Below are 24177 nucleotides of genomic sequence, written 5' to 3'. Positions count from 1 at the left end.
TAATGAAACTTCAAAGCTTCTGCACAGCAAAGGAAACCATAAACCAGACCGAAAGACAACCCTCAGAATGGGAGAAAATATTTGCAAATGAAGCAACTGACAAAGGATTAATCTCCAAAATTTATAAGCAGCTCATGCAGCTTAATAACAAAAAAACAAACAACCCAATCCAAAAATGGGCAGAAGACCTAAATAGACCTTTCTCCAAAGAAGATATACAGGCTGCCAACAAACACATGAAAGAATGCTCAACATCATTAATCATTAGAGAAATGCAAATCTAAACTACAATGAGATATCATCTCACACCAGTCAGAATGGCCATCATCAAAAAATCTAGAAACAATAAATGCTGGAGAGGGTGTGGAGAAAAGGGAACACTCTTGCACTGTTGGTGGGAACGTAAATTGATACAGCCACTGTGGAGAACAGTATGGAGGTTCCTTAAAAAACTACAAACAGAACTACCATATGACCCAGCAATTCCACTAGTGGGCATATACCCTGAGAAAACCATAATTCAAAAAGAGTCATGTACCAAAATGTTCATTGCAGCTCTATTTACAATAGCCCGGAGATGGAAACAACCTAAGTGTCCATTATCGGATGAATGGATAAAGAAGATGTGGCACATATATACAATGGAATATTACTCAGCCATAAAAAGAAACGAACGTGAGCTATTTGTAATGAGGTGGATGGACCTAGAGTCTGTCATACAGAGTGAAGTAAGTCAGAAACAGAGAGACAAATACCGTATGCTAACACATATATATGGAATTTAAGAAAAAAAAATGTCATGAAGAACCTAGGGGTAAGACAGGAATAAAGACACAGACCTACTAGAGAATGGACTTGAGGATATGGGGAGGGGGAAGGGTAAGCTGTGACAAAGCGAGAGAGGCATGGACATATATACACTACCAAACGTAAGGTAGATAGCTAGTGGGAAGCAGCCGCATAGCACAGGGAGATCAGCTCGGTGCTTTGTGACCGCCTGGAGGGATGGGATAGGGAGGGTGGGAGGGAGGGAGACCCAAGAGGGTAGAGATATGGGGATATAAGTATATGTATAACTGATTCACTTTGTTATAAAGCAGAAACTAACACACCATTGTAAAGCAATTATATTCCAATAAAGATGTTAAAAAAAAAAAGTGTCTTGTCCTATTTCTCCTTGGATTTATCCTCTATGGGACTCTCTGTGCTTCCTGGACTTGATTAACTATTTCCTTTCCCGTATTAGGGAAGTTTTCAACTATAATCTCTTCAAATATTTTCTCAGTCCCTTTCTTTTTCTCTTCTTCTCCTGGAACCCCTATAATTCGAATGTTGTTGCGTTTAATGTTGCCCCAGAGGTCTCTGAGACTGTCCTCAGTTCTTTTCATTCTTTTTTCTTTATTCTGCTCTGCAGTAGTTATTTCCACTATTTTATCTTCCAGGTCACTTATCCGTTCTTCTGCCTCAGTTATTCTGCTATTGATCCCATCTAGAGTATTTTTAATTTCATTTATTGTGTTGTTCATTGTTGCTTGTTTCGTCTTTAGTTCTTCTAGGTCCTTGTTAAATGTTTCTTGCATTTTGTCTATTCTATTTCCAAGATTTTGGATCATCTTTACTATCATTATTCTGAATTCTTTTTCAGGTAGACTGCCTATTTCCTCTTCATTTGTTAGGTCTGGTGGGTTTTTATCTTGCTCCTTCATCTGCTGTGTGTTTTTCTGTCTTCTCATTTTGCTTATCTTACTGTGTTTGGGGTCTCCTTTTTGCAGGCTGCAGGTTCGTAGTTCCCGTTGTTTTTGGTGTCTGTCCCCAGTGGCTTATGTTGTTTCAGTGGGTTGTGTAGGCTTCCTGGTGGAGGGGACTAGTGCCTGTGTTCTGGTGATGAGGCTGGATCTTGTCTTTCTGGTGGGCAGGTCCCCATCTGGTGGTGTGATTTGGGGTGTCTGTGGACTTATAATGATTTTAGGCAGCCTCTCTGCTAATGGGTGGGGTTGTGTTCCTGTCTTGCTAGTTGTTTGGCATAGGGTGTCCAGCACTGTAGCTTGCTGGTCGTTAAGTGAAGCTGGGTGCTGGTGTTGAGATGGAGATCTCTGGGAGATTTTCACCGTTTGATATTATGTGGAGCTGGGAGGTCTCTTGTGGACCAGTGTCCTGAAGTTGGCTCTCCCACCTCAGAGGCACAGCCCTGACTCCTGGCTGCAGCACCAAGAGCCTTTCATCCACACGGCTCAGAATAAAAGGGAGAAAAACTGGAAAGAAAGAAAGAAAAAGAAAAAAAGGAAGGAAGGAAGAAGGGAGGGAGGGAGGAGGGAAGGAAGGGAAGAAAGAAGATAAAATAAAATAAAGTAAGATAAAATAAAGTAATTAAAATAAAAAATAATTTTTAAGAAAAAAAGAAAACGGATGGTTAGAGCCCTGGGACAAATGGTGGAAGCAAAGCTATACAGACAGAATCTCACACAGAAGCATACACATACACACAAAAAGAGGAAAAGGGGAAAAAATAATAAATGTTGCTCTCAAAGCCCACCTCTTCAATTTGGTATGATTCGTTGTCTATTCATGTATTCCACAGATGCAGGGTACATCAAGTTGATTGTGGAGCTTTAATCCGCTGCTTCTGAGGCTGCTGGGAGAGATTTCCCTTTCTCTTCTTTGTTCTCACAGCTCCCGGGGCTCAGCTTTGGATTGGGCCCCGTCTCTGCGTGTTGTTCCGCAGGAGGGCGTCTGTTCTTCGCTCAGACAGGACTGTGTTAAAGAAGCAGCTGCTTCGGGGACTCTGGCTCACTCAGGCTTGGGGGAGGGAGGGGTACGGAGTGCGAGGCGAGCCTGCGGTGGCAGAGGCCAGCATGACGTTGCACCAGCGTGAGGCGCGCCGTGCGTTCTCCCGGAGAAGTTGTCCCTGGATCCCGGGACCCTGGCAGTGGCGGGCTGCACAGGCTCCCCGGAATGGGGGTGTGGATAGTGACCTGTGCTCGCACACAGGCTTCTTGGTGGCGGCAGCAGCAGCCTTAGCGTCTCATGCCCGTCTCTGGGGGATGCGCTTTTAGCCGTGGCTCGCGCCCGTCTCTGGAGCTCCTTTAAGCAGCGCTCTTAATCCCCTCTCCTCGAGCACCAGGAAACAACGAGGGAAGAAAAAGTCTATTGCCTCTGAGGCAGGTTTAGACTTTTCCCCGGACTCCCTCACGGCTAGCCGTGGTGCACTAACCCCTTCAGGCTGTGTTCACGCCGCCAACCCCAGTCCTCTCCCTGCGCTCCAACCAAAGGCTGAGCCTCAGCTCCCAGCCCCGCCCGACCCGGCAGGTGAGCAGACAAGCTTCTCGGGCTGGTGAGTGCCAGCCGGCACCGATCCTCTGTGCGGGAATCTTACCGCTTTGCCCTCCGCACCCCTGTTTCTGTGCTCTCCTCCGCGGCTCCGAAGCTTTCCCCCTCCGCCACCCGCAGTCTCCGCCCGCGAAGGGGCTTCCTAGTGTGTGGAAACCTTTCCTCCTTCACAGCTCCCTCCCACTGGTGCAGGTCCCGTCCCTATCCTTTTGTCTCTGTTTATTCTTTTTTCTTTTGCCGTACCCAGGTACGGGGGACTTTCTTGCTTTTTGGGAGGTCTGAGGTCTTCTGCCAGCGTTCAGTAGGTGTTCTGTAGGAGTTGTTCCACGTGTAGATGCATTTCTGGTGTATCTGTGGGGAGGAAGGTGATCTCTGCGTCTTACTCTTCCGCCATCTTCCCCTCCAACTGCTACAACTGATTTTTTTTTTTTTTTGCGGTACACGGGCCTCTCTCTGCCGCGGCCTCTCCCGTTGCGGAGCACAGGCTCCGGATGCGCAGGCTCAGCGGCCATGGCTCACGGGCCCAGCCACTCCGCGGCCTGTGGGATCCTCCCGGACTGGGGCACGAACCCGCGTCCCCTGCATCGGCGGGCGGACTCTCAACCACTGTGCCACCAGGGAAGCCCTCTACAACTGATTTTTGTATGTTGATCTTGTATCCTGCAACTTGTAGATTCTTTAGGATTTTCTATATAAGATCATGTAATTTGTGAATAGTTTTATTTGTTTCTTTTCAATTTGAGTGCCTTTTAATTTATCTTGCCTAATTGCTCTGTCTAGGACCTTCAATAGTGTGCTGAATAAAAGTGACTAAAGCAGGCGTCCTTGTCTTGTTCTTGATCTAGGGGAAATTTTTGCAGTCTGCTACCATTAAGTAAGATGTTAGTTATGGATTTTTCATAAATGCTTTTACTATGTTGAGGAAATTGTCTTTAATTCCTAGTTTGTTGGGTACAAACGGGTGTTGGATTTTGTTGGATGTTTTTTCTGCATCAATTGAGATCATCATGTGGTTTTTTCCCTTTCATTCTTTTAATATGTGGTATATTACATTTTAATTTTTATATGTTGAACCAACCTTGCATTCTTGGGATAGATCCCCCTTGGTCATGGTGTAAGGTATAATCCTTTTAATATGCTGCTGGATTTAGTTTGCCAGTATTTTGTTGTCATAATGATTTTTCTACTGTATTTTGCAAATTTAGTATATTATATTATTATTATAAATAATAATAATTATTCCCCATTTAGGTTGCCTCCAAATATTTGCTAGTATAAACTTTTCTTTAATGCATACAGCTTCTTTTTTTTTAAATAAGTTTTATTTATTTATGGCTGTATTGGGTCTTCGTTGCTGTGTGCGGGCTTTCTCTAGTTGCGGCGAGCAGGAGTACTCTTCGTTCTGGTGTGTGGGCTTCTCATTGTGGTGGCTTCTCTTGTTGTGGAGCACAGGCTCTAGGTGCGTGGGCTTGCTTCAGTAGTTGTGGCACACGGGCTCTAGAGCGCAGGCTCAGTAGTTGTGGTGCACGGGCTTAGTTGCTCTGCGGCATGTGAGATCTTCCCGGACCAGGGCTTGAACCCGTGTTCCCTGCATTGGCAGGTGGATTCTTAACCACTGCGCCACCAGGGAAGCCCCAGCTTCTTTTTTAACAACTGACAATTTATTAAAATAGTTGATTTAAGTATCTGCAATGATGACTTCAACCTTGATTCCTGGCTCAGTACTGACAAAAATAATCTGTTTAATTATCTCAGAAGGACTGTGCAAGTCAATGAGTTGCTTGTGGATGCTCATTTGAAAAAGATCCCAAGTCAGTACCTTTACCACAAGGAGTTTTTCTAGGTAGTGATTCTCATAGTCTTGGTAGGCATCCAAACTGATCCTTTCACTTTGAGATTCTTTTTCTTTGCTCCTCTGATCAAGTCAGCACACGCCTTCGACAGAGATTTACATTGTGGTTGGTTAGGGTAATTCTAGTTTGGTAAATCACCACCTCTTGTTCCATGGGTGATTTTCTGTTATATTTAAGAGCCATGGCTGTGGTGAGGCTTCCTCGTAGACTTGTTCCTTGGGGAAAACCAACAGTGGTGAGTTGGGAGCAGAAGCTGGAAGCAAGAGCCGGCAGACCTGAGTTCTGCTGCAGCTGTGACTGTATCTTCTCAAAGAGTGCATAAGGTGTTTTTTTTTTTTTCATTGTTGACTTATTTACCTAGAATAGATTTCTAGAAACAGAATTATTGTGTCAAAAGATACATTTTTTGGCATTTAATAAGTACTATGTGGTCATATTGCTTTTCAGAAGGATTGTGTCAATCAGTATACACAGTTACCAGCAATATATATGAATACCAAATTTGTTGTATAGTTAAAAAAATTAAAATACAGTTGATGCACCCCAGTGTTCATAGCAGCACTATTTACAATAGCCAAGACATGGAAGCAACCTAGGTGTTCATTGACAAATGAATGGACAAAGAAGATGTGAGATACACACACACACACACACACACACACAATGGAATACCACTCAGTCATAAAAAAAGAATGAAATAAAACCATTTACAGCAACATGGATGGACCTAGAGATTATCATACTAAGTTAAGTAAGTCAGATAGAGAAAGACAAATACCGTATGATGTCACTTATATGTGGAATCTAAAAAAATGATACAAATGAACTTACTTACAAAACAGAAATAGACTTACAGACATAGAAAACAAACCTATGGTTACCAAAGGGGAAAGAGGGGAGGGATAAATTAGGAGTTTGGGATTGAAATATACACACTGCTATATATACAAGAGATAACCAACAAGGACATACTGTATAGCACAGGGAACTCTACTTAATATTATCTTGTAATAACCAATAATGGAAAAGAATCTGAAAAAGAATATGTATATATATATGTATAACTGAATCACTTTGCTGTACACCTGAAACTAACACAACATTGTAAATCAACTATATTTCAATAAAAATTTTTTTAAAATGCAATTGACATGCTGTATATTATGTTAGTTTCAGATGTACTACATCGTGTTTTGACATTTTGCATACATTATGAAATGATCACCCAAATTTATTGTACACTTGAAGCACAAGGTATTAAAATTTTTTGAAAAGAATTAACTTTTGGAAAAATTTCTCAGTGTTTTACTTTCAATTTTATTCATTTTAAGAATGTTGAACCTTTATCTTCATCTAATGTCTGCTTATGTTCAATATGTGACTGTATATTTGAGATACTTATTTTGATAGAGTTGATAAGAATTATTGAATCCCTACTTTTAGAAGGTGAGGAAGAGAGGAAAGTCAAGGTTCACCCTGACCTGGGGTGAACCTGGTATGATTCTTGGAGTACTAGGGGGATATACTGTTAACAAAGATACTAGGTAAAAGAAAAACTGTTGTTTCTCTACTCAAGACACTTCTGACACTAACTACCTGGAGTTAGTGCAGACTGCACAGGTTAATGCTCAGTCCCAAAAGACTGCCCTCTACTTCAGACGCTAATCAAAAATCCAGGCCTCCTGTACTTCGAACTGACCAGCTATAAATTTGGGGTCCCATGACCCCACTTTAAGTTTGATAATTTGCTCAAATGGCTCACGGAACTTAGGAAAGTGCTTTACTTACTGTTACTGGCTTATTATAAAGAATACAACTAGGTACAACGAAATGAAAGAGATGCATAGGTCAAGGTATGTAGGAAGGGGCACAGAACCTCTGTGCCCTCTCCGAGCACACCACCTCCCATACCTCAATGTGTTCACCAACCTGGAAGCTCTCAGAACCCCTTCATTTAGGGTTTTTAATGGAGGGTGCATTACATAGGCATGATTGATTAAATCATCAAGGATGAACTCAATCCCCAGCTCATCGTCCCTCCCTGTAGGTCAAGGTGTAGGGCTGAAATTTCCAGCCCTCTAATCACAGGGTTGTTCTTCTCATAACCGGTCTTCATCTTTCAAGTGTCACCTCATTAGCATAAACTCAGTTTGGTTGAAAGGGACTTATTTTGAATAACAAAAGACTCTCCTCTCACCTCTGTCACTGAGGAAATTTCAGGCTTTAGGAGCTCTGCCAGGAATCTGGGCTGAAAACCAAATATATATTTCTTGTTATATCACAATATCAGACTGAGAAATTTTAAAAAATTTTTTAAATTTTTATTTTATATTGGAGTATAGTTGATTTAATTGACATATAACATTGTATTAGTTTACAGTATATAACATAATTTCATATATGTATATATTGTGAACTGATTAGTTAACATTCATCACCTCACAGGTAAACTTTATTGTGATTAGAACTTTTTTTTTTTTTTTTTTTGCGTACGCGGGCCTCTCACTGTTGTGGCCTCTCCCGTTGCGGAGCACAGGCTCCGGACGCACAGGCCCAGCATCCATGGCTCACGGGCCTAGCCTCTCCGCGGCATGTGAGATCTTCCCGGACCGGTATTATTATTATTTTTAAATTTTATTTATTTTATTTTTGGCTGCGTTGGGTCTTTGTTGCTGCACGCGGGCTTTCTGTACATGTGGGATCTTCCCGGACCAGGGATTGAACCCGTGTCCCTTGCATTGGCAGGCGGATTCTTAACCACTGCGCCACCAGGGAAGCCCCTTTGGTGTGGTTTTGATTTGCATTTCTCTAATGACTAATAATGTTGAACATCTTTTCATGTGCTTGTTGTCTATTGGTATATCTTCTTCTTCAAAGTGTCTATTCAGGTCCTGAGTCTATGTTTTAACTGGGTTATTTGTCTTTTTGTTGTTGAATTGTAAGTGTTCTTTATATATTTTGGATACTAGTCTCTTACCCTATATGTGATTTGCAAATATTTTTCCCATTTTGTGAGTTGTCTTTTTATATTCTTGTAGCACACTTTTAAATTTTGATTAAGTTCAGTTTATCTATTTTTTTCTTTTGTTGCTGTGCTTTGAGTTTCATACCTAGTCTGCTTTTTCTGTGTTTCTACCCTAGCTCTCTTCTTTTCCTTGGACAACCACAGAAGTTTCTTATCTCAAATGCCTTGCTCTCTCTAGTTCATTCTCCACCCAGTAGCTGGGGAGATTTTTTTAAAACGGAGACCAGATCATATCAATCTTCAGTTCAAATCCCCTCATTGCAAGTGGAATGAAATTCACATATCTTCTGTGGTTCACACAGTCCTGCAAGATTTGATCCATATTTTTCTCTCTACCTTCTCTCTCTTGCCCTATCCATCCTTGCCTGCTACACTTGTTGCCTGGCTCTTTCTCTCTCTAAGTAGTCTGTGTTTGCTGTTGGTCCTTCCTGAATCTTTCTTCTGTGGCTCTGACCAGCTGGCTCCTCTTCATTTAAGCCTCAGCTTTAGAGAGGCTTTTCCAGATTGCCCTGCCTAGAGTGGGTCCCTCTGGTTACATTAGAGCTCAAGTAATGATCTAGAATTCTTATTTGGTTTTTGTTATTTTTCTCTCAATAGAACAGAAGCTCTGTGAGGATGGGGAATTTTCATTTTCTTTGTCTTCAGCACTTAGCATACAGCCAAGCCTATAATGTATACTTAAAAAGATCTTGTTGAGTACATGAGTGAGTTTATGACTGAGGAGCTGATTTTGGAGACTGCTATCACAGAGTATATTGTGGGAGCACAGAGAAGGGAGCTAAGGTAGGAACTAAACTGGGCATCAGTGGTGTTGCAAGCAGTGAAGAGATCAAGTTGGGTAAGGCCAGTGTTGAAATGATTGGACCCAGCTGTAATTCCAGGGACAGGATAGAGGCTTCAGTGGGGTTGTGGTAGAAGAGGTCAGGTGCCAGTGGGTCAGGGAGTTTGTGTGTGTTTGTGTGTGTGTGTGTGTGTGTGTGTGTGTGAGAGAGAGAGAGAGAGAGAGAGAGAGAGAGAGAGAGAGAGACAGGGAGGGAGGGAGGGAGGGAGGGAGGGAGACGCGGGCTGCAGAAGACTCAGACAGGGAATGGGGAGTACATTTTGAAGAAGTAAAGAAAGGACCTGGTGGTAGCTTGAAGAAGTACAGGTATGAGGGAAGGTCTTTGGTTTTGTTTTATTAGGTTAGAGTCACAATTAGCATGTTCACATGCAGAGGGAAATGAGCCAGTGGAGAGGTAGCATCTGATGGAGCAAGGTCCTAGAATGGCGGGTGGGGAGGTGACTTAGAATGGAGAGAAAAACTGGGGACATCTCTTATTCAGAAACTGGAGAGGAGTGTTATTTGCTTTAGCTGTTATTTAATTTAAAGGGTAATTTAAGGTTTTACTTCTTTTATTTATTTATTTATTTATTTTTGGCTGCATTGGGTCTTCATTGCTGCGCCCGGGCTTTCTCTAGTTGCGGCGAGCGGGGGCTACTCTTCGTTGTGGTGCGCGGGCTTCTCTTTGTGGTGGCTTCTCTTGTTGAGGAGCACAGGCTCTAGGCGCACAGGCTTCAGTAGTTGCGGCGCGCGGGCTCTAGAGCTCAAGCTCAATAGTTGTGGCGCACGGGCTTAGTTGCTCCACGGCATGTGGGATCTTCCTGGACCAGGGTTCAAACCCATGTCCCCTGCTTTGGCAGGTGGATTCTTAACCACTGCGCCACCAGGGAAGCCCTAAGGTTTTACTTATTTGTGCCCTTGATTCAAGGCCTTGTCTTTTACTTACTTGACTCTCATAGCGGTGAATATTTAAGCTAAGGGAAAACAGTATAGAAGTTTCTCAAAAAATTTAAAATAGAACTACCATATGACTCAGCAATTCCACTTCCAGGTATTTTTTCAAAGAAAAGAAAAACACTAATTCAGAAAAATAAATGCACCGCTACGCTCAAGGCAGCATTATTTACAAGATAAGGACGCAGCCTAAGTGCCCATTGATAGGTGAATGGATAAAGATATGGTATACATTCACAGTGGAATATTACTCAGCTAAAAAAGAGAATGAAATCTTGCCATTTATGACAACATGGATGGACCTATAGGGTATTATGCTAAGCAAAATAGGTCAGACAGAGAAAGACAAATACTGTATGATTTCACTTATATGTGGAATTTAACAAATAAAACAAACAAATGTATTAAAACAGACTCATAGATACAGAGAACAAACTGGTGATTACCATAGGGGAGTGAAGTCGGGGGATGAATGAAATAGGTGAGGGAGATTGAGAGGTACAGACTTCTAGTAATTAAACAAGTAAGTCACAGGGATGTAATGTACAGCACAGGGAATATAGTTAATAACATTGTAATAATTTTTTATGGTGACATGGTAACGAGTTACCAGGGTGATCATTTTGTAGTATATAAATATATTAAATTACTGTGTTGTACGTCTGAAACTAATATAATATTGTAAGTCAATTATACTTCAAATTTAAAAAGATAAAAACATATGGTCTGCTAGGGCTGTTCTTGCGTATTATATTCTCACAATAAGTTTTTCTCAGGTAGTTTTTCCTGTTTAGTGTAAAATTTAGTGTATGACTCTGGAATTTTAAAAAAGGTAGGCGTAGAAAAAAAAAAAAGGTAGGCGTGTTTAGCTTGTAATTTTTCTTTTGCATTTGAGGTTCCATTTAAATGAATTTAAGATTCAAAAATAGATGGCTTGGGCTTCCCTGGTGGCGCAGTGGTTGAGAGTCCGCCTGCCGATGCAGGCGGCAGGGGACACGGGTTCGTGCCCCGGTCTGGGAAGATCCCACATGCCGCGGAGAGGCTGGGCCCGTGAGCCATGGCCACTGAGCCTGTGCATCCGGAGCCTGTGCTCCGCAACGGGAGAGGCCACAACAGTGAGAAGCCCGCGTATGCAAAAAAAAAAAAAAAAAAAAAAAAAGTAGATGGCTTGAGTTTTTCTTAGTCCAAGACCTGATAACTGCCAGGGAATTTGTTAACAACAGTTTTGAGATGTGATACCCACAAGATATTGTATGTGAAGACAGTGACTAGTGATGTCAAAATTTGGATAAACCAGTGGCTGGAGAATTATTGTTCAGTTTGCAGTGTTATAATTAAACACTTTTTTTGAGGCATCCATTATTTTTAAACAAAAGTAAAATTATGATTAGAGGAGAATTTGCTTCATGCTGTAAATACATATATTTATCACGTTTTGTCATGTTCTTGATGGCTCTTTTCAGAAAGATTGAACCTTTTTTGTTTGGTGACTCCATGATCATTAACAGGGCAGCTGATTTGTCTTGCCATTACTAGACCAAGTGTCCAATGCTCAACTAATGGGTTGGTTTCTCAACCAGAAGGAGAAGCCCCATCTGGTTGGTGATGCTCCAGGGTTTTTTTCTAGCAATCTGTAGATAATTCTCAGAGTATGGTTCAATTTAATGCATACCAAATTGTAAAAATGGTGTATAAGTCTAGTAGATGAGTGGTATCTGAAATGCTAATAGGTGAGAATGGGATTTAGCACCCTAAAACGAGTGGTCTTGCATATCTTTTTAAATGCTTGTCTTTATTTTTGTAAGTTGGCTAGGGAGTTTTCACAGTTTGTTTTTGTTGAATAATAAAGAATGTGTCTGGCCTTTGTCCCAGATTCCTGGCACAGAACTTCCAAAACTCTTAGAATTTCCCAAGTGATAGGAGTATTTTTGTTTTTCATGAGCCCTCTTGGATCATGTCTGAGTTTATGTTTATGAGATGATTCAAGATGGGGCCTGGTCACCAGAAAGACTAACCATATAATCAGAACACTGGGACTTTGAGCCAATCTGACCTCTGGGGAAAGGTGAGGGGCTGGAGATGGAGGTTAGTCTCATGGCCCCTGATTCAGTCAGTCATATCTATGGAATGAAACCCCAATAAGACTCTGAACATCAGAGCTTGGTGGAGCTTCCTGGTTGGTGATATGCTTGGAGGATAATGCACCCTGATTCCTTTTTTTTTTTTTTTTTTTTGGCTGCATCAGGACTTAGTTGCGGCACATGGGATCTTTCGTTGTGTCACGTGGGCTCTTTTTGGCGTGCGGGTTTCCCTCTCTCTAGTTGTGGCATGCGAGCTCCAGGGCATGTGGGCTCTGTGGTTTGCGGGCCACAGGCTCTCTTGTTGAGGCGCCTGGGCTCTGTAGTTGTGGTGCCACGGGCTTAGTTGCCCCGCAGCATGTGGGTTCTTATTTCCCAGACCAGGGATCAAACCTGTGTCCCCTGCATCGGAAGGCGGATTCTTTACCACTGGACCACCAGGGAAGTCCCTGATGCACCTTGATTCTATGAGGAGAGGGCATGGAAACTCTGTGCTCAGGACCCTTCCAGACTTTGCCCTATGTGTATCTTCATTTGGCTAGTCCTGATTTGTATCCTTTCTAATAAAACTGTAATAATAAGTATAGTGCTTTCTAAAGTTCTGTGAGTTGTTCTAGCAAATCAAACCTGAGGAGTTGTGGGAACCTCTGAATTTGTAGCCAGTTGTTCAGAAATGTTGTTGGCCTGTGGACCACCAAAGTGCAACTGGAGTAAGGACAGTCTTGTTGGGAACCATGTCCTTGAACTATGGAATCCGATGCTACTCTGGGTCATTAGCATCAGAATTGTATTGAAGTTCACCAGTTGGTGTCAGAATAGTTTTATATTCCTGTTATAATTCAACTTAAATTGGTGGCCAAATGTGAGTTGATGAGATGATATACCCAAGAAAGGGGGCATGGCTTTTAGTCCTTTCCAGCCCAGGTAATAGGCAATCATTCATTTAGCCCATTTACATTTAGTGTCTGTGTATGACAAGGCCTGTACTAGACAAAAAGTGGTAGGAAATTCCCCATCCCTGCAGCTTAGGAGCTTTTTATGTGATGTAGTAGACACATGGGATTTTTGTGTGCTGTGATAGAGAAGGAATGCTCAGCCCTTGGAATGGCGCTGTCTTCTTTGACAGGACATTGGGGCTGGGTTAGAGATGGGTCTTCTAGGCAGTGTGTACTTTAGGACCAGAGAGATGTCCAGTGTACTAGTGTGGATGGGGACAGGGGGTTGTGGGTGCCAGTGGTTGTTTCAGAATAAGTGACTGTGTTTACTGGCTGTAAGTATGTGTTAGGGCAGTGCTTTTGCAGAGTGGTAAATGCACCACCTGTATAAGAATTACCCTGTCCACCAAGGGGGGAAAGTGGCTGGGGGGAGGTGGTGGGATGAATTGGGAGATTGGGATTGACATATATACACTAATATGTATAAAATAGATAACTCGGGCTTCCCTGGTGGCGCAGTGGTTGAGGGTCCGCCTGCCAATGCAGGAGACATGGGTTTGTGCCCCGGTCCGGGAAGATCCCACATGCCGCGGAGCGGCTGGGCCCGTGAGCCATGGCCACTGAGCCTGCGCGTCCGGAGCCTGTGCTCCGCAACGGGAGAGGCCACAACAGTGAGAGGCCCGCGTACTGAAAAAAGAAAAGAATTACCCTGTTCACTGGTTCCCCCGTCCCCTTACAGAAATGCTCATTTTCTTTTCTACTTTTTTTTTTATGATGGAAAATGTCGATTAGTGACACTAGTAAGATGAATAGTGTAATACCGCCCCCCATCTACTTATCCCCAACTCCATTAACTCATGGCTGGTGATTCAATTTATAGTGTTTGCTAATTTCTCTTTGGGAGTATTTACCCATTTATTTAATTACTATGCCAGTTTCAAGCTACCACACAATTTTACTGAACAAGGAGTTAGGGAAAGATTCTCAGAATCAGTTCTCCTTACCTGGGGCAAGGTGGCCCCAGCTCATGACTCTTTCCCACTCAAACTAGCTTCCTCTTACTTTTTTAAAAATTTATTTATTTAATTTATTTATTTTTGGCCGTGTTGAGTCTTTGTTGCTGCACGCAGGCTTTCTCTATTTGTGGTGAGCCGGGGCTACTCTTTGTTGCAGTGCACGGGCTTCTCATTGCGGTGGCTTCTCTTGTTGTGGAGCACGGGCTCTAGGCGTGCGGGCTTCAGTAGTTGTGGCACACGGGCTCAAGAGCACAGGCTCAGTAGTTGTGGTGCACGGGCTTAGTTGCTCCATGTCATGCGGGATCTTCCCGTACCAGGGATTGAACCCATGGCCCTTGCATTGGCAGGCGGATTCTTAACCACTGCACCATCAGGGAAGTCCCACACATTCCTCCTTTTTAAAAAATTTCAGAAATAATTCTATCCATAAGTATTTAGGTTTATATCTCTAAGGACTAGTTTTAAAAATATACCCACAAAACTTTTATTACATCTAAAATAATTAACAATAATTCCTTAGTATCAAATATTTGATTTGTGTTCAAACTTCTCCATACATCTCCAGATAGGTTCCAAGAATTACACTTGGCTGCTTTATCTCTTAAGTCTCTTTTAGTCTATAGGATCTTTCTTGATCTCTCTCTTTTTTCCTTTGAAGCTTATTTGTAGAATAAAGTTTATTTTGTAGATTTTTTTCACAATGTACAGTTTGCTGATTGCATCCCCATGATGTTTGCATCAAAGTTCCCCATCCCCTGTTTTTCCTCTAATTTCATAATTGGCACTAGAGCAGTGGCTTTCAAATGAGGTTCCAGGATCAATAACATCAGCATCATCTGGGAAACTTATTAGAAATACAGATTCTTGGCTTCACTCCAGGCCTATTGAATCAGAAACTCTGAGGAAGGGGCCCTGTAGTTTTCTAAATGATTCTGATGCACCCTAAAGTTTGAGAACCACTGCTGTATAGGCTTGATCAGATTCAGATTTGTCCCTCTTCCACCCCCCCACTCCCTTACCCCCACCAGCTGTTTCATGGCTGTTGATGTGTTTTCCATTAGAAGGCACTTAAGACTGACTGGTCTCTCCTTTATGATGCTGATGTTCATGTTGATCATTGCCTAGGCTATATCCGTTATTTCACTGGGGTTGCAAATGGCATTGTTCTAATTGTATCATTCCTTCTTTTTTAAAAAAATATTTTATTTATTTATTTATTTATTTGACTGTATTGGGTCTTAGTTGTGGCATGTAGGATCTTCATTGCAGCATGCGGGCTCTTTCATTGCAGCACGTGGGCTTCTCTCTAGTTGTGGCACACGGGCTCCAGAGTGTGTGGGCTCAGTAGTTGCAGTGCACAGGCTCTATTGTTGTGGGGTGCAGGCTCCGAGCGTGGGGCTCAGTAGTTGCAGCATGTGGGCTCTCTAGTTGAGGTACACAAGCTCAGTAGTAGTGGTGTGTGGGCTTAGTTGCCCCACAGCATGTGGGATCTTAGTTCCCTGACCAGGGATCGAACCCACGTACCCTGCATTGGAAGGCGGATTCTTAACCAATGGACCACCAGGGAAGTCCCTCTATCATTCCTTCTTCATGCATAAGCTGGAAAAACTTCCCCTCATTAACTCTTAGGTTACCCTGTGGAATAGTTTGTTCAGAAAAGGCAGGATAAACGATGAGTCTTTGCTTTTATCTACCTGTTTTCAGCATAAGTTCTCTAGCATCTGCCAAAGATGACAAATGAAGTCCTGTAACAAATCAGTGTAAATTTAAAGATTTAACTGTATTTGATGTTTTATCCATTGTCATTTTGTTCTTATTTGATGCTCATATTATCCTATCTTTGTGTCATGGGAACCTCTTCAGGTTTTCTCCTAATTCCTTTTGACATGATCCTAGCAGTCTTTTATAGTGTCCTTGATTTCTGGTAGAAGATTTTCTAGTCTTGTTACATGTTTAGCTCCAGACCAGGAATTAGCAATTTCTTCAAGGAACGCTGTTTCTCTTTAGACAAAAATAGTAGAGATCATAAAATGCATGGTAGGGCTGCTCTTTACTCCAGAGGTTAGTCATATTTCCAGTTTAAACTTAGGACTATAATGCTTTTACTCAACCTAATGTATATTCTTTTTTTGTTTGTTTGTTTTTTGTTTGTTTGTTTGTTTTGTGGTACGCGGGCCTCTCACTGTTGTGGCCTCTCCCGTTGCGGAGCACAGGCTCTGGACGCGCAGGCTCAGTGGCCATGGCTCACGGGCCTAGCCGCTCCGCGGCATGTGGGATCTTCCCGGACCGGGTTACGAACCCGTGTCCCCTGCATCGGCAGGCGGACTCTCAACCACTGCGCCACCAGGGAAGCCCATGTATATCCTTTAATGCCAGAAATCCCAGTATTCAATAACACAGTTACTCATTTTCTTTATCCCATAATGCCCACATAACAGTCTTAGAATCGTAGACTAGCAGTATTATTTCTGAAAACTATTTCTTCAGTGCTTGTTATCTTTAGAGTATACCCTGCTAGGATATCCAATTAAAGTCATTTGAAATAGTTCTTTGTGTGATTCTCCTCCCAATTAAATATACAGTTAGTTTGCTTTATGTTTTGGGGATTTCTTTTTCAAATTTAATTTTATAATTATGTAAAATATTTACATGGTTCCAAAGTCAACCAACTAAGGTATATTCAGAGAAGCCTGGCTTGTACCCTTGTAGCTTCCACCTGGTTCCCTCCGCTGTTGTAGTGATTTTCATCCTTGGGAGCTTTTAAAAAATACTGATGCTCAGACTCCACATCACATTGTAAAGCAACCATACTCCAAAAAAATTAATAATAAATAAATTTTAAAAATAAAAAAAATTCAAAAAGAAAGAATAGCAGCATTCTTTCCCTCTTCTGACCCATAGAGAAAGCAGAATGAATTTGTGTGTGAAATCATGGTGGATTTTTTTTTTTTGTCTTCTCTGTTTTCCTTCCCTTCCGTTCTCTGTTTTTTTTCTTAATTGTGAGCCAATGAGTCCCATAGTTTATTGATTGGGTCTCAGAACCCTAAATGGGGTACTCGGTGCTTTTCTTGGACTTTTCTTGCATCATTGAGTGTTCCTCCTTTGACACCCTGCTTCTCCCTCATCTATGTTTCCAGGCACCCTGGGACATTTACACTCTCCAAAAACTTTCTTGCCTTTGGGGCTTTCGTCAAGTTATTTCATCTGCCCAGAGATGCACTTTCACCCCCGCCTATGGAGGCTCAGCATAATTGCCACCCATTGGTGGCAGCCCTTCCTGGCAATCCCTTTGTTTGATTAACCACTCTAATGGGCCTGCCCTAACAGCTGCTTTGTAGTCCACTTTTGAGATTTACTGTTCTGTGCTATGTTTTACTATGCTGAGGTCCTCCAAACACAAGGCCCTCATTAATGCCCTGCTTCTGTTATTTGCCTCTGTACACAGCTGGTGTTGCTAACATCCTACCAGCCCAGCTTTAAGTTGAGTGTGCCTATTTGTCACAGCAGTTGTAGAATCTTGAGTCCTGAGCTTTGCCCTGCCCTAGCTGTGCTTGGATTATGTTCTCCGGGTTTGGTTTGGTTTGGGTTTAATATTTATTTATTTGGTTGTGCCAGGTCTTAGTTGTGGCAGGTGGGCTCCTTAGTTGTGGCTTGTCGGCTCCTTAGTTGCAGCTCGAGGACTCCTTAGTTGCGGCATGTGGGCTCCTTAGTTGTGGCTTGCCGGATCCTTAGTTGTGGCATATGAACTCTTAGTTGTGGCATGCATGTGGGATCTAGTTCCCTGACGAGGGATCGAACCCGGGCCCCCTGCATTGGGAGGGTGGAGTCTTAACCACTGCGCCACTAGGGAAGTCCCTGTTCTCCAGGTTTTTATGCCGTATTCTACCATGTTCATAGTGAAGATTCTATTGTCCATCATGTTCAGTTTAAAATAGGAGAGACTTTGGGAAATGTTTTCAAATTCTCCAGCATGTTCTTAATATTCACCACATAAAATATTCTACCTGCTCAAAGAACCATGTTTTAATTTCAGGGTATGTCAGCATTTATGAGTTCATTTAATCAGGAATAATGACTTTTAGTTTCCACTGAGATTTCATTTGTTAATATTTTTGAGGCACATGTTTTCAGATCAGGTAACCTAAATTATAAGTCTTCCTATTCCCTATGTATTTGTTTATAATAGAAAAGGAGAGCATTTTAGGTATTGTTTTTCTGCTGGAAGATTTTCTCATACTTACACTGGTTGAATACTTTGACCCACATAAACTCTGATGTGCTCTGTTTTGGGCTATTTAAGCAGTGGTGAAATTACAATAGATGGTCTCTGTCTGCTGTAGTCATTAATTACATTCTCTGTGCCTTGGCATTGTATCTTGCTCCAACTGCAGCTGACCTCTGGCCCTGTGAAAGCTTTTAAGATGTGTACTAATTTAAAACGAAATAACACATAGATTTATCAGGCAGCATGTTTGTGTTTTTAATTACATTTTACACTGCAAGTCACTTTTTTTTTAAGTACTTTTGAACTCTTTCACAGAGGGAGTGCTTTAGGAATTTAAAAAATCATTTTGTCTTTTTTGCATGATATATGAAAGCATTGATTTTTTTTTTTTTTCTTTTTTTGCGGTACGCGGGCCTCTCACCACTGCGGCCTCTCCCGTCGCAGAGCACAGGCTCCGGACGCACGGGCCCAGCGGCCACGGCCCATGAGACCAGCCGCTCCGCGGTATGCGGGATCCTCCCGGACCAGGGCACAAACCCGCGCCCCCTGCATCGGCAGGCAGACTCCTAACCACCGCGCCACCAGGGAAGCCCGAAAGTATTGATTTTAAGTTTGCATTTTAAAATTTTGATTCCTTCTTTTATGTCTTGTTTTAAACATACTCTTCTTTTTTTATGATAGTTCTATAATCTTGATATCTCACCCTTTGAAGTATCCCCTGATAGCACCCATACTAAATTGTTTCACTGTGTACTTTATAATTTTAGGTTGTATACTAATGTTTAATGGGGTTTTAATTATGGAAATTCCATGAGGCCTGGGTTGAGGGTTTATGCTGGTGTACATTTCATCTGTCTACCTGAGTGACAAGCACATGTGTTTCAGATGATCAAAGGAAACTCTCCCACATCTCTCAAGCTAGAAAGCAAGCTCCATGAAATCAGGGATCTTTGTTTTGTTTACTAATGTCTCCCAAATTGTCTACTGTAGTGCATGGCACATACTAGGTACTCTACCTATATTTGTTGAACTGAATCACTTCCTTTCCTGGTGGATGGATTAATTTTGACTAATCCACTTTTTATTGAAGAAGTAGTGACAGACTATTGTAGGTACTTTCAGGAATGCTGGGGTTTTCTTTTGACTATTTGCCTATTTGTTCCAATAACATGACTTTGACCTTGTGCTGTGCAAAAAGATAATCCTAATCCTGTTAAGATGAATGAGCATTTGCCTCCTTCCTGGGTCTATGTTTTTTTCAGAGACCTCGCATTAGAGTTTGGCTCTCTGAGCCATCTTCAATTTGTTTTTCACTAATCCTCAAATTTCTGTTTTTTGGAGGGTTATAAGGCATATTTTATATATTTTAAAAATAAAATTAATCAGATTAATGTTTGAAGGTGAAAAAAACCACCTTGTTTTTTTTTTTTATAAATTTATTTTTGGCTGCATTGGGTCTTCGTTGCTGTTTGCGGGCTTTCTCTAGTTGCGGCAAGCGGGGGCTGCCCATCATTGCTGTGTGCGGGCTTCTCATTGTGGTGGATTCTCTTGTTGCGGAGCATGGGCTCTAGGCCCGTGGGCTTCAGTAGTTGTGGCACGCAGGCTTAGTAGTTGTGGCTCATGGGCTGCATGGGCTTAGTTGCTCTGCGGCATGTGGGATCTTCCCTGACCAGGGCTCGAACCCGTGTCCCCTGCATTGGCAGACAGATTCTTAACTGCTGTACCACCAGGGAAGTCCCTCCACCTTGTTTAAATGATATATAGTTCAGTGGTAAGAATTTAGATAACCATCAAACATAAGGAATGTTAGGTGAAAAGTAGGAAAAATTAGCAAACAACTTTTTTTTTTTGTTTTAACCTAAAAACATGATCAATTTTTCTGATTAATACAGTGACTGTGGGTGGAGAAAATCCACCTGTATTGAGGGAGAGTATAACTTCATGGTTAATTTTTTATTTTAATGTAATACTCATTATTTTATTTTATTTTTTAAAAAATATTTATTTTTTAATTTATTTGGTTGCATCAGGTCTTAGTTGCGGCAGGCGGGCTCCTTAGTTGCAGTTCACCAGCTCCTTAGTTGTGGCATGTGGGCTCCTTAGTTGTGGCACGTGGGCATGCGAACTCCTAGTTGTGGCATGCATGTGGGATCTAGTTCCCTGACCAGGGATCAAACCTGAGCCCCCTGCATTGGGAGCGAGGAGTCTTATCCACTGCACCACCAAGGAAGTCCCTCATTAAGTTATTTTAAAATGAAATGTAAATGCAGGTCTAGCAGGTCTTGGGATTATCTTTAAAAGAAGAAAATTTAACTATTTGATATCATAAAATTACCAGTAAATTTAGTAGACTTCTTATTCATTTGGTGTGATACAAATTAGGTGGAACTTGGATGTCAACAGAAATAAAATTGCCACCCACGTTGAAGTTATAAAGAGCTTGTTTTCAAAGACATACATTATTCTTTATATTGTCTTTATGTGATCTTGTTGAAACACTGTCTCTGGCTGATTATGGACGAATATGAATTGATCCACCACTTGGTATTGAGGTTCCTAGTTCTGTTGTCAAAGATCTTTGCAAAAAGGGAGGATAAAGATGGAGTCATGTGATACAATGATGACTAAACATTGCTTCTTTGTTTTGCAGTTCCAGTTCCTAACAGATTTGATCGGCGGCGAGTATCAGGTATGTGTTCTTTTTCATAGCATACTACTGAAATGCTATTTTAAGATGGGATTATCGTAAATAAAAATAAAGTGATCTTTTTAATAAAAGGTAAGTTGATAGCATTATAGAACATTATAAAAATTACCTGTGGTTCCTTCATTCTGTTTCATTTTAAGTTCGGAGTGTATATGTACTTATTTTTATATTATTATAATCAGTTTGTCTCATTTATGTCATTAATATTTTTCCATGTTCATAATTATGGCTTCTAAAAACAACTTTTCATATTACTTCTTCTGGCATTCTATATTATGCTTGTCATTAGCTTCTTGCTTACATTGTTGAGCCACTTAAATTACTTCCTCAGTAATAGTGCTGGAAGTAGCATTCTCTGGTCAGAGACTGAGCGTTGCCTTGGCTTTTTCTGTGTATTGCTTACTAGAGATAGTCTACAAAATAGGCTACAGGGAGAAAGACACCCTGCAAAGACCTCTTTTCCACCACCATCTCACTAACATAGGCAGTGCCTACTCCTTTCATTTATTTTTTTAATATATTTTTATATTGTTGACTTACAAACATACTCCTTTAATTTAGATGTAAGATATATCTCAAATTGTTTTATTTGGGATTCGTTTGATTATTAACCAAAAATGAACGTTTTCCAAAAATGGGAAATCTATTTTATTTTCTTGTATGGGACTAGTTTGATGATATTTTTCCCTTTTATCTGTTGTGCTCGAGATTATTTTTTATAAGTGTGAATAAATTTCTATCATGATTTTTAATTTATTTATTGATTGATTGATTGACTTTTGGCTATCTTGGGTCTTCGTTGCTGTGTGCGGGCTTTCTCTAGTTGAGGAGAGCAGGGGCTACTCTTCATTGCGGTGTGCAGGCTTCTCATTGCGGTGGCTTCTCTTGTTGCGGAGCACGGGCTCTAGGTGCGCAGGTGTCAGTAGTTGTGGCACGAAGGCTAAGTAGTTGTGGCTCGTGGGCTCTAGAGCTTAGGCTCAGTAGTTGCGGCACGTGGGCTTAGTTGCTCCACGGTGTGTGGGATCTTCCCGGACCAGGGCTCAAACCCATGTCCCCTGCATTGGCAGGCAGATTCTTAACCACTGCGCCACCAGGGAAGCCCCTATCATGATTTTTAACCTTTTGAAATTTTTAATACAAAATTTTCCAGGTTGGTGTGCTACTTATTTTAATTTTGCTGTTTTTTATTGACTCAAAAATTTTGATCTGTGACTGGTACCTTGAACACTACCTGGCACAGAGCAGGTACTCAGTAAATATTTATTGACTATGTACATCTCTTTTTTTTTCATGATTATTCCTAAGCTGAGAAGGTCCCCATTTTTTCATAGAGCTGATAAATATGTTTTCTGAAAGTTTTTCTTATAATAAGATGCTTGACTTTTAGATACATGTGGAGTTTGTTTGATTGTACAGTTGGGATGTTTATGTGTTTCAAAATTGCTATGCGAGCTGTATGTGTCACATCATTCTTTCATATCCCCTTGTTCTGGGAAGGTTTCTTGACTTTAAATTGTCATATGACCTAACATCTGATAAGGCTTAGAATCTCTTTCCTATCCCTCAATCATTTTCTTTGAGAAAATCTGCTCATTTATGTTTTGAGAAAGTTTTTGGTAAGGTTGTACACCAAAGTCTGTTGAAAGGAGTTTGAAGAATGTGTTGTTACTTATAGAAGGTCATTTACAGAGGCAGGACTTCCCTGGTGGTCCAGTGGTTAGGACTCTGCACTTCCATTGCAGGGGGCACGGGTTCGATCCCTAGTTGGGGGGGGGGGTCCCAACATGCCGTGAGGTGCAGCCAAAAAAGAAAAAAAAAAGTCTTACAGAGAGGAAATAGAATAGAAATTGAGGCTAGTATGAGACCCATGAGCTACTATCTCCCATTTCTGTTCATCCCTGCACCCCTTTTTACCAAAGATTAGTAATAGCTCTTGACATCTGTGGGACAGGCCTGGGGAATGGAGAGTGCAGTGACATCTCCTCCAGAGGTCACAGACGGTCACAGATGAATTGCTGCGTAGCCTCTCCGTCAATGTGGTTCAGTCCTTGAACTCTACGGAGGACTCAGACGAGTACTGGGTATTATCCCTACCCTTAGCTTTTACAATCTTACTGAAGAGTTAAAACTTTTTAATATCATTCAAATGTTAAGTGAAAAAAAGGGATTCTTAATAGAGTCCATAATGATTATTCAGGAGAGCAAATAGCTTGTTAGCAATAGCTAACATTTTTTGAGTGCAGGCTGTGTGCTAGGTGCACATTTTTAAGGTCTTTCTAAATGCCTGCCTTGTATTGTTGAATATAATCCTCAGACTAACACTGAGATACATGCTATGATTATCCCATTGTATGGATAGGGAAACTTGGGGGCAAAGCAGAGGTTAAGTAACTTGCAACAGTTGAGGTGATAAAGTGCCCACAGATAGCATGTTTCCTAAGTACTACCCTTTAGCATCCCTATGTACCCTTTCTTATACCCTCTGGAACTCTTGGTCAGTCTTCAGCTAAATCCGTAGACTCAGAGAACAGAGCCTGTTCTCTGAGTGCAGTCTTCATCTTCCTGATCTAGCTGAAACTTGGCCTGCCCTGCAGGCTTTTCAAATGGCTCATTTCTCGTTCACTTTCCTTGTAACACTGACAGGAGGTGGGTGAATATCTCTACTGTTCCTCATTGCTGCTTCCAGGCCATTCTCTCTCCCTCCTCCCTAAAACCCTCCGACTTCAAACCTCACATTATATTCTACCAGCCACTGCCCCTCCTTGTTTTTGTCCTCTAATAACCCCCAGGTTGTTCCTTCTTATTTCCACATAGGTAATCCTTGCAGTCTGGTCCTTCCATTCCTTGACCTCCTCTTCTCCAAGGTTCTTGTCTTCCACCCTACTTCAGCCACTCATTTCCATGGTTGTATTGTGGTAGGACCAGCATTACAACTCTTCATATTCTCAATCAGTGATCCCAGTCTCCCACTGCTGCCTGCTGTCTTCTAACAGCTCCTTTGCTGTCCCACTCCAGCTCTCAGAACTCATTGATCCTGTCTCCTTTTCACTTTCTCGCTTCCTCTTTACTAACCTTAAATTTCTTGATCAGTGATTATAACCATTCCCTGGCACCTTCCCTCAATTCACTTTTCCCTTTTTATTTTCTTGGCTAAACCACACTGTGGTTTAACCCAATTCTCCACTTATTGTGTCTGCACCACAGCTGTACTTGGTTGAGGGAAAATACGCAGCCCTG

At 41.7% G+C, this 24177-nt stretch overlaps 1 protein-coding gene across 1 annotated transcript in view; it reads left to right on the top strand.

The window, feature by feature from the left end:
- Positions 1 to 24177, top strand: part of PRKAR2A (protein kinase cAMP-dependent type II regulatory subunit alpha) — a 79107-nt gene that overhangs the window by 16866 nt on the left and 38064 nt on the right. The window contains exon 2 of the mRNA XM_079935229.1: positions 20884 to 20922. Coding sequence (XP_079791355.1) covers positions 20884 to 20922 — 39 coding nt within the window. The remainder of the gene's footprint in view (positions 1 to 20883; positions 20923 to 24177) is intronic.

This window comes from Stenella coeruleoalba, assembly GCF_951394435.1.
Source record: "Stenella coeruleoalba genome assembly, chromosome: 10".
In the NCBI taxonomy this organism is placed as follows: domain Eukaryota; kingdom Metazoa; phylum Chordata; class Mammalia; order Artiodactyla; family Delphinidae; genus Stenella; species Stenella coeruleoalba.
Note: the sequence above shows the minus strand (reverse complement) of the source record. Positions and strands in the feature narration are given on the sequence as shown.